At 39.3% G+C, this 10479-nt stretch overlaps 1 protein-coding gene across 5 annotated transcripts in view; it reads left to right on the plus strand.

Annotated features, from left to right (window-relative positions):
* The window catches only part of CPEB4 (cytoplasmic polyadenylation element binding protein 4), a 64115-nt gene extending 57983 nt beyond the window's left edge, over positions 1-6132 (plus strand). For 3 of the 5 annotated variants that reach the window (XM_065873496.1, XM_065873499.1, XM_065873500.1), the window contains one exon: positions 1725-1952. In XM_065873496.1, coding sequence (XP_065729568.1) covers positions 1725-1952 — 228 coding nt within the window. Of the gene's footprint in view, positions 1-1724 lie in introns of all 5 variants that reach the window. The other 2 variants (XM_065873501.1, XM_065873498.1) reach the window with 2 other exon arrangements.
* The last annotated feature ends 4347 nt before the right edge of the window (positions 6133-10479 follow it).

Here is a 10479-nt window from a genome sequence, read left to right on the forward strand (position 1 = left end):
GCCTAGGGCAAGAAGTCCCTGTCCTCATGGATTTATGTTCTGGTGGATGGAACTCTATCCTACGCCAGTACTACTCAAAATACGGCTTGTGAACCGACTGCCAGTTGGTAAATGGTTTGTTAGGAGTTAGTGGTGAGATAGGAATTTATACCAGAATGTGGATCTGCTGCATTAATAAGCACAGTGTTTATAGTTCAGTTGAGATTTTTTTCATAGAAAGACCTTCTTGATGAAGAAAGCAGTGTATTGATTTACATTCTGGTGTCAGCTCCTCATTTCATGGCAGACTGGCACTTTCATTAGGGCTGACTTAGGTATCCAACACTCCAAGGCATTGTGCTCAGAACAGTCTTTGTTGATTGACTGTATTGTGCCTTTCTCAGTTCAGTACCGTAGAAACTATCAAGTCACTAGTGGTTTACGCTTACTGCTTATGTTGCATTTCATGTATAGTCCACATCGGTGGCAGCTGAAACTTTCCCATGGTAGTGGTCATCATACTGTGAATATATTAAGGAGAAAGGTATACGTTCTACTGTAAACATGGAGGAGGGGGGCAGGATTAGTTGCAGTATATGTTAACATGCCTCCTTGTTTTTTATTCACACTAAAAAATATGTACATCTGAGTAAACGGACACTCCCACCTCATCGCTTCATTCCATCATCGGTTTCAGAGTTGTAACAAGGTTAGCCATTAGAAATTCAGACGTAATTTGTTTTCCTCTACGATCCAGTTCTTTGACCAGTGTTCCTGCCGTTCTGTAGATGTTATGGAATGGCCTCGGGGCCAGAAGCCTAACCCTCTGATTACGTCTGCTCTTCCTGCCTTCCATATCATTCTTCTCTTTTTGTTCACAGCTAACCTTGTTCAGGATTCCTTGTCAGAAGTGGATGGCACCAGTGGTAGTCATAGCCTGGTAGAAGGGAGTTTCAATCATGAGTCTCTCCAAGACTAAAAATAACCAACTCTTTTCCCACTGGAGAATTAATAGCCAGGTTATTTTTAATGCTTGAGAGGCTCAAATGACATTGGCCTATTGAACGCTGGAACAGACCCAGTTTTACAAATTCACCTCTGACTTTTAGACTGAAGTAAACCGTTCTTCCTGACAAAGAACAAAGCAAGGTTTTAGATTATGAGTACTATGGCTGCATCTTGTTTTCCTGGAGTTCGAGGTTTGTGATTATAACCCAAGATGTGTACACTGTAAATAGAAACCATGACCCAAACCTTATTACAGCTCAGAGGCTTGTGATGCAGAAGTCAGGCAGCTTCCCTCTGATTTGTGCATTGAAGTGCTATTTTGTGGCACTGGGAATCTCTCAGTTGGTCTTGTGTAAATTATAATTCCACATATGACAAGAATCCAGATCCGCTAATTAAAGTGACGGTTTGTGTCTATGAAAACTCTCCTGTGGGTTTAACCTCATAATGTTCTTAAACGTTAAGTTGGCTTCACTCTTAACTTTCTGCTGGGATCTTGCTTTTCATTTGAAAACTTTATTTAATGAGACAAAAATGTAAAACAATGGGCATCAAAGCCTTACCAGTTTCTTAAACGATGATAGCTAATTTCAGTAAAAGAAGTATTGACCCTTCCTTTGGGGTACCGTGGCACAGACTCATTCAGACAGTGGATGGAAATGTACATACACGGTATAAGAGTTGCCTGGTCCATTCACTGAGAAGTGTAAACACCCTTGTTTTATTTTTGATTGCAGGTGGAAGTTAAGCCATATGTCTTGGACGATCAGCTGTGTGATGAATGTCAGGGGGCCCGTTGTGGGGGAAAATTTGCTCCATTTTTCTGTGCTAATGTTACCTGTCTGCAGTATTACTGTGAATATTGCTGGGCTGCTATTCATTCTCGCGCTGGCAGGGAATTCCACAAGCCCCTGGTGAAGGAAGGCGGTGACCGTCCTCGACATATTTCATTCCGCTGGAACTAAAGGATAACTACAGTGCTCATTTTCAGGCCTCAGAATAAGTGCACTCTTCTGTTAATTCTGCCCCCTCCCTCAACCTCTTCATGCTGGCATGTCCTTTTGTGCAGTCTGTAACTTAACAATAAGTCTAATGGAAAGAATGACCTATAATATAGGCGTTTTGTAGATTCTCGTGTCACTGAAAACAGTATGTATGAACTCCTTTTTCGTATTGCCATCATGTTGCATGGAAGTTTCATTCTCTTGTTTTGCTGGAGACCAAGAGGATCCAAACTTCCCGCAACATTTTCTTAGAGGAGAGAGAGAAATATTAAAAGAGAAATGAAACAATAGAGTATTTTGGGTTTTTAATTAAATTATTGTTAATAATGTAACAGATAAGAATACTTTTATTAAAATAACCACATAACAATAACACTATCAATCTCTCCTGACGCGGGGTTTCCCCCAGGGAAGTGCTTTTGCCTTTCTCTTTCTTTTCTTTCATATTTTTTGCCTCTCTCTCTGTTTCCGTCCCCTTTTTATTCTTTTAACAGCAATGGAAGAAGTTAACAATTATTAACAGGAGAGAGCGTGTTAAAGCAAACACAAATGCATGAGCAAGATTGAAGCAGCCTTATAACTAATTTTAAGGGTTTAGAGGCGGAATGTGATTTCATTATGCCGCAAAGTTACTACCGCATCAGAAAAAAAAAAAATAGTAAAGTAGGCAGAGCTAGGTTTATTTTCTTTTAAACAGGTTTTTAAATTTAGAATATAAAAATTGGGTACATTTACTTCTGAGGGGAGTGCACTTATTTATTTTTAAACTTTTACTTATCTGGTCACAGCCCCAGGAAACCTACCAAAGCTAGAGTTAATGACAACTGGTGGGAAAACTAGCATTTCCTCTCCTAAAGAACAAATATATAAATTTTATTTTTGATGTTATATATAAACTCTATATCCTAATTTACTAACACTCATCAGGTGTCAGCCTTTGCTCTCCATTTTGACGTTAAAAAAAAAACAAACAGATCTAGAGATACCTCAAGGATATCATTTTTGATTTTGTGTTAGACTACCGTGTGTAGCCAAAACTGGAAGACAAAACCAATATTCAAATTGGCTGCTGATTGGCTTACTTTTAGATTTAAAGTTACTTTGGGTATCCTGTAATTTAGTTGTAACATAGAAAATGAAAAAAAAAAGTTTAAAAAACGTTAAGTAGTTGCAAAGTGTTTTTGCACTGTTGAACTAAGTAACTGTGTAAATCTGTGCAAAGGTACGTATGTTTATCTTACTCTTCCTATAAAATAAAATAACATTACAGTTTCAGAACTTAGCATGGGACATAGTCAGTGTTTGAAGTGCCAACTTCATCAAGTAATGCATGCTTTATTATAAATAAAACTAGCTTTTGAAAGGCGTTATGATGTGTTGAACAGTATGCTTCAGGGGTAAATTGAAAATAGTCTCTTGAAGCCCTGGTCATGGAAGTAACTTTTATTTTTATGGACATTCTCTTACGAAATGCCCTATCCACCATGAAAAGGATTATCATCAGTGTGCAAAACATTTAAAAAAAAAAAAATCTGATGGCAATCTTGCTAGTTGTGCTACCTAACAGTACCATCTTGGATCCTTCAAAACCAAAGACTTGCCCCAGGAGTGCGGTGGAACCACCTGGCTGATGACCCCTACTGATCTGGAAAAGCAGTCCTTTATTTTTAATCCAGGCTTTAATGAACTATATACCTGTTAAGTTCCAAAGGTCAAAATGGAGGCATTTGCTGTCTATTAGATACAGAAAGGGAGCTGCTTTTAAAGAATCCCCTGCAAATATTGAAAGCGGTCATGTGAACGGAGGGTGCTCTTGCGTAGCTGGTCAGGGACTTTTTTTTCTTTTCTCCTGAACGACATAATTCTAATTGGAATGTTCATTTGCCTCTTTTTATTCTTTTCAGTGCTTGTAGGTGGCTTGGGGTGTGCTATCGTGCTGTTCCTACTCAGTAAACAGGTGTGATGAGCTAACAAGAAATAAGAACTAGCTTTGAATAATAATTTTTCCCTTTGTACATGACCTGCTGAATTTCGGTACAGTGTTTTTGTAGCTAACTTATTTTGTCATGCACATAATGTATATTTGTTATGCACTACTTTTGTATATCTTGTTTTTCCAACAGTGAACATTTTTAGGCACACTTTTCACTGACGGGATATCTCTTTATGCAATACCTCAATTTTTCATATTGCAAAGAGTAGCTTTTTGTACTTTTATTACTGAGAGATCTTCATATACTTCATTTTTTAATATAAATAATTTTAATAAATTTTATTTTCTTATATTCTGCTTTTTATACATTTCAGTGCTCTGCATACATTTTAAATTATGAATGTTGTGCACTGGCAATGCTATTTTAGAGTCTGCAGAGAAGAGAAAGCATGTTGCTTAAACATCCTTCCCCAGCACCAGCTATTGGTGTACCTATAATTTAAGAAATAGTCTATGTAAAGTCACAAATTAATGAAAAAAAATTCGCATGAAAATGACAGATAACACTGTAGTTCCTTAAAAAAAAAACTAAATGCATAAGCATAGGGTAGAAATTTACAATAACAAAATTGTCTACAGCTTCTTACTAAGTTTTTAAAATTATTCATAACGCAGACATTTTTGGTGAATGTTTAGCCATTTTTAATATTAATAAATTGGTGTTAAGTGTTTGATTCAGAGATGTCTGCTCTTTTAAATTATATATAAAGAAAAAAAAAATAGCCTGCCGTGGGACAGGTGCGTAATGTTAGTATGCATGACTAATGTAAGAAATTGTTACTCTACTAAGATTTACTTGTGATTGTGTGACAAGCGTGTTTACAGATTATTTGGTTACACTTCAATTTACAGGGCATAAACAATTATTATCTATTACTCTGGACTTTATCGATTACATGTCCTTCAGATTACATGGGATTGTAGTTGGGAGTTACCATGTAACTCAAAACATAATTAACATGTAATTAGTTTACAGATTTTAGGGTATCACTTCAATGTACCAAGCATGTAGTTCTAGCGCACTAGCATGGCACCAGCCATGTACTTACAATGTAGTTACAGAGTAATTACATGGTTATTTTTGCAATGTAAAATAAAGTGTTTCTGATTATTTTCTATGTAAAGGAACCCTCTCCCTTCCCCTTCTGGTCCCCAAGCTTCGGTAAAGTATATATACTTCTCCATACACAGACCTCTGCAGAATGCAAAATAAAACTTGCAGTGAATGAATTTTAGCATTTTATGAGAGTGCTGTTGGAAAGACTTGATAATTCACCCTTTTTGTTTTGAAGAGTTGAATCTTCTGTTAAAAGGTGATTTAAAACTTGAATGTGATGAATTGTGGCAAGTTAACTTCAAGTTATGTGCAATACTTATTTCAAACTTTGGAAAGATCTTTGCAGTGTAATTCTTTGTTTTTAATTACAGACATTTAAAAATGTCATTTTCTACTGTTAAGAGTAATCCTCTTTCTTGCTGGTGTTTCTAAAGAAAAGAATCAGAACTCAATCTTTCTACTAATGTAAATTTGAGATTATTTTTAAAAATGGAATAAAAGAGGTTTTGGTCATTTGCTTTATTTTATTATCTTATTTTAAAGCTACTGTGATTGATAGCATTGTAAGAATTGGGACAATATTGTATTCAACTGTTTTATTTTTTATATTTTTAAAATTTAAAGTATAATTAGTTTTTATAATTTTCATCAGATTTTTGTTATATTTTTTGGAAGTGAAACTTTTAGCAAGTGGGTGTCTAGTTTTTACTAATCCCTAATTTTTTTTTTCCAGTGTATTGCTCATATTATCAGAAGGAAAAGTTATTTAAGTATGTCAGTTAATTGTACTACTTGGCTGAATTTCCATATAGTTTTTACTGTGTATGGGGAGGTTGTAGTATTTATTATAGCATTTTAAATAAGGGTAATTCATTTTTTATTAAAGTCATTTTCACGTTAAGTTCCTATTTTTGTATGTTCTACTCTTAAGTTATATAACACAGTTCCTTTTTTAAAAGAGTTCATTTGTTGAAGTGCTAGTGGAAAATTAATGTTATTAAATAGTTTGCAAATGACTATTTATACCAGTATGCATATAATTTTTAAATATTTGTAATGTGAGATGTTGAATGAATAAAACTTTTAACTCAGCTTTCTTTTAATATACTTATTTATTTTCAACGTAAGTAGATTACGCTTCCGTGGTTGGGGATATAACATTTAAAAATATGAGGGGGCTTCCCTGGTGGCGCAGTGGTTAAGAGTCCGCCTGCCGATGCAGGGGACACGGGTTCGTGCCCCGGTTTGGGAAGATCCCACATGCCGCGGAGCGGCTGGGCCCGTGAGCCATGGCCGCTGAGCCTGTGCGTCCGGAGCCTGTGCTCCCCAGCGGGAGAGGCCACAACAGTGAGAGGCCCGCGTACCGCAAAAAAAAAAAAAAAAAAACATGAGGAATGTACCCTTTGGCCAAAGCAGAAGAAACTGAAATGAAAAGATGTCCGCTCATATAAGTACTCCTGGCAAGTGTGCCTTGCTTATGTAAACCCATAAATGTCAGTGGTGGTCGTCTTTGGCCTGCACTGTTAGTTCACACGCTGCCCTGCAGAGGTCTTTTCATTTGTAGCCTTCAGCATGTGTGTGAGGCCTAAGCCCAGGATCCGAGCGTTCAGTCATCTGCTTTAAGGCCGAATGTCCAACGAAAGTAAGGGAACACATGTTTACTTAATAGGGAAGGTCAGTGTTTGAGAGGTTTAGTTTTGGGTCTTTGTCGGTGAAGAACCTTGATTTCTGGCCACTCTAACAAGAGGATCTGGGTTGTTAACAAGTCTCTCCGGAATTTTAACCACCCAGTTCCTCCCTAGATCCTGACATCACAGGATGTGGCCTCTGGGATTAAAATCAGTAGAGCATGTGAATGGAAAGTATTATCTTTGGGTTGGTCCATAAATCCTGTGGACTACTGAATACTGTGATGTGTTAGTCATTTGTATTTTAGAGTGCATTTCCAAGCTTTTAAGGGTTCATTATAGCATAAAACATAACACTGAATATATCCTGATTTGTCGAATTTAATTTCTGCTGTTTCTTACCTTGGGTATTGTATTCCTAAGACTAGAAGAAGGAGTTCTTGTCCTGAGGCAAACGGACTCTGGAGGTCTTTTTGCTTCTAAGTTGTCTAAATATTCCCAATATACAACTCTTCCAACGGTAGGGGTTTCTGAGAGTTTAGGCTGAGCCAGCAGTGCATAGGACCCCCCGGGAGTACTAGGTCACAGAAGCTTTGGCTGGCAGTAGCCAAAACTTAAGTTCAGAGTTCAGTGAAGGGCCCCTGAGAAAGCCCCAAGGACGTAGGAGATGTGGGTGACATTTGGTTGCCACCTCTGCTGTATCCCTGGGCATGCTGGCATGGTTTCAGCACTATAGGAGGGGGGGGGGGTGGAAACAACACGAGTAGATTTAGTTTCTTTATTTGAGGAACTATTTATTTTAGGCAAGTGATATATCAACTATAAGTGATGTAACAATGGTATCTTGAAATAATATGTAGGTGTAGTACTTCTGGTGTCTTAAGTCATGGAATGGTGAATCTGGAAAGGTGGTGTGAGGTTATAAGGGCTGCATTTTCTTATTTTATTCACTGGTAGCTTACCTAAACCCACCCAACAAGGAAAGCTCTTTACTCCATTCTTAACGGTCCTTAACAATGAAGTTATTTCATAACTTCTTTTGGTAATGGGTTTGTATTCATACACAGTTCAGAAGGAAAATAAGTTTGTTTTTTTTTTTAAGTTTGAGAAATACTTAAAGTCAGAGAAAGAAAGTCCTTGGGAAAATAAGTTCCTGATCTTAAAAATTAAGGAACATTGAAGGTGTCAATGAAGTGAGTCAAACACATTGAAAGGGTCATTATTTTTCTGAAGTACGTAATGACAGAATAATAAACAAGAAACTCTTAATATTTGTTTCCCAGATTCTCATCTTCAGAGCATTAAGATAGTCCTTACCACGAGAAAAGGGCAAAAAAAAATAAAAAGTTCTGTCATTAAATTAGCATTGAAAATAAAGCATCCTGTTTCTTGGAAAATAGGCAATTGACTTATTAAGGCTTTGAGAAGTTCTACAGTGAAGAAACCTATTTGCTTTGTTTCAAGCGTTTTCCCCCTGAGCTGCTTTGACCGTAGACTCTGTTTCCAGGTAATGCAGGATCCCATGGCACATACTTTGGGTGCACTGCTCTACTTGGTAGTACGTTTGCTGACGTCAGCCTTAGAACCCCACTTTGGACTGTATTCTGCAAGGGCTCCTGTTCCTGCCCCGCCTGAGTCATATCCTTGGCTGTTGCCATGGTCTGCATTGAACTTGGGTTCGACATACTCGCCTAGCCTCTGACCCCTGTCCCATTTCCAGTTCACCTCCTTTCTTCCCTCTTCCCTCTGATCCCACCCCAGGAGAAAAAGAGGAGTTTACTCTGCAGCAGGAACTTATCACCTTGCAATGCTATTTTGATTATGCTCCTCGCTGACTCTGATCGGCCCTTATTTCTCACGAGTGCCACAAATACCACGTCACCCAGGCAACCTGTACTCTGAATCTGTGGTGCACCGTCTACCTTTCTGATAACGCATATCATGATTTCCCTCCATCAGAAATTTCCTTTGCCAACCTCCCCCAGCACACACCCCACACCCCATGCTCTGAGAATAGGGACCACAGGCTTCAAATACACTTAAGAATTCAGAAAACGAATATTTCTACCCTACTATGAGCCCCTTATCTAGCAGTACCCATTCGGTCTCTTTTATTAGAGAACGTTTTGTTTTGGCTTGCCTGAGTCTTGTTGGTGTATTTTAGCTTGGAATCTTTTTCTAGTCAAATTGGGTGTCATTGTTTTGTCTTATTGTGATTCACTGTGGTGACCAGGGTTGGCAAAGTACAGTTTGTTTCAAGGAAATTAAAAATGAACAGCAGCGTCAAAATCCAACGTGTGCCCAAACCCGCAGTGTTTGCTGTTGCGGATAATGTGATTAAACGTCGGTAAAAACCTGCTTGTGGGTAAGTGGGAGGCGGAGGGTGGTGAATCAGTGAATACAATGGCAGAAGCTCAGCCTGCACTTTCTTCACCTTTTCACTGCAGTTCTATTTCAGTAAGCAGGGCTTTGACACCATCAAAATGTCACTGCGATCAAAGCAGATGCCACCATTTTAAAAGAGACTATTTTCAATGCTTCTCTGACCCTACTCCCAACACCAAAAGAGAGAAGAACCAAACATAGCCAGGAAGGATCCCCACTAAACACAAGAGGGCATTTAAAACTTGTTAGCAGGAAGGGAACTGGCAGTAACATAAGTCTATGAAACCGTAAAAGGTTTTAGACAGAATCCAGGAAGGACCTGAGCCTTCTTGTTTGAACGAATGGAGGCATAATTCACTTCTCATATTGGAGGGAAAAGACAAGTGGCCCCTTGCGTGTTGAACTGTGTGGGGTTGGGGAGGGGATGTGGAATGGCTTCATGACCGTGAGGACGATCGATGGTTTGGTTCTGGAAGAGGAAGCTAGTGACTGCTGATTGACTGTGGTGCATCAGGCACTTACGTACTTTGGCAGGTTAACCCCCATCCCCCCCCTCCCCCCGTGAGGCACTGAACAGAATACAGAACTGTGTCCTGTCCCAGAGCAGCTGGGTGACCTGGAAGCTTACACAGCTAGTATGTGGTGAAGCCTGGACTCCAATCCCCACCTGCCACATCCCTTCTTCCTCTATAAACCTCACTGCCCCTGGAATAGCAATGGACGGGATTTTTTTTTTAAGTTAGGTTTGTTTTCAAAACAAAAAATGTCATTCCTAAACCTAATCCAGGTGCAACCTCTCGTATTTGAAAGTATAGAGAGGGGGTGATGAAGCAGTTCACTAGAGAGAAGGTGAGTTTTGATTGGAGTCCACACATGAGGTCACTTGCTCCCCCAAGAACTGGTTCTTGGTTAAAGGACTTTGCTCAAGGTCACATAGGTGGGTAGGGGAGGCCAGGTAAGGAGGCCAAAGCTCTTCCATCTGTGAGGCCAAAGGGGGCTCCTGTTTACCTCTACAATTCTTGTCTGCCCCACTGGCCTCCCTTAAATGTGTGTATGTGGTTCAGCAGCCAGACTGGGGTGTACGTTTCCAGGAGTAGGGGCAAGGGAGTTGAAATGTCATTTCTATCCACTTCAAGGGACTACAGCCTCCTGAGCGCATATCCTTTCTCTTTGACTCCACCACCAGGAAAAGACACGTATCAGTTTGGGGGGGCAGGAAACAAGGAAAAAGGAAGGGTCTTTTCTCTAGTACTGTGAACCCCCAGATCCCAGAAACGCAAGCAGCTCTGGGAGTGAGAATAATAATCATGATAACGATAATATCTACTAGCATTGATGGAGTGCTCACCAGGTGCAGGCATCGTGCCCCTCTGCCTCTGCCCACAGTCCTATGAGGCAGGTACTGTTAGCATGCTCCTTTTAAAC

Source organism: Phocoena phocoena, chromosome 3 (assembly GCF_963924675.1).
Source record: "Phocoena phocoena chromosome 3, mPhoPho1.1, whole genome shotgun sequence".
Taxonomy (NCBI): Eukaryota; Metazoa; Chordata; class Mammalia; order Artiodactyla; family Phocoenidae; genus Phocoena; species Phocoena phocoena.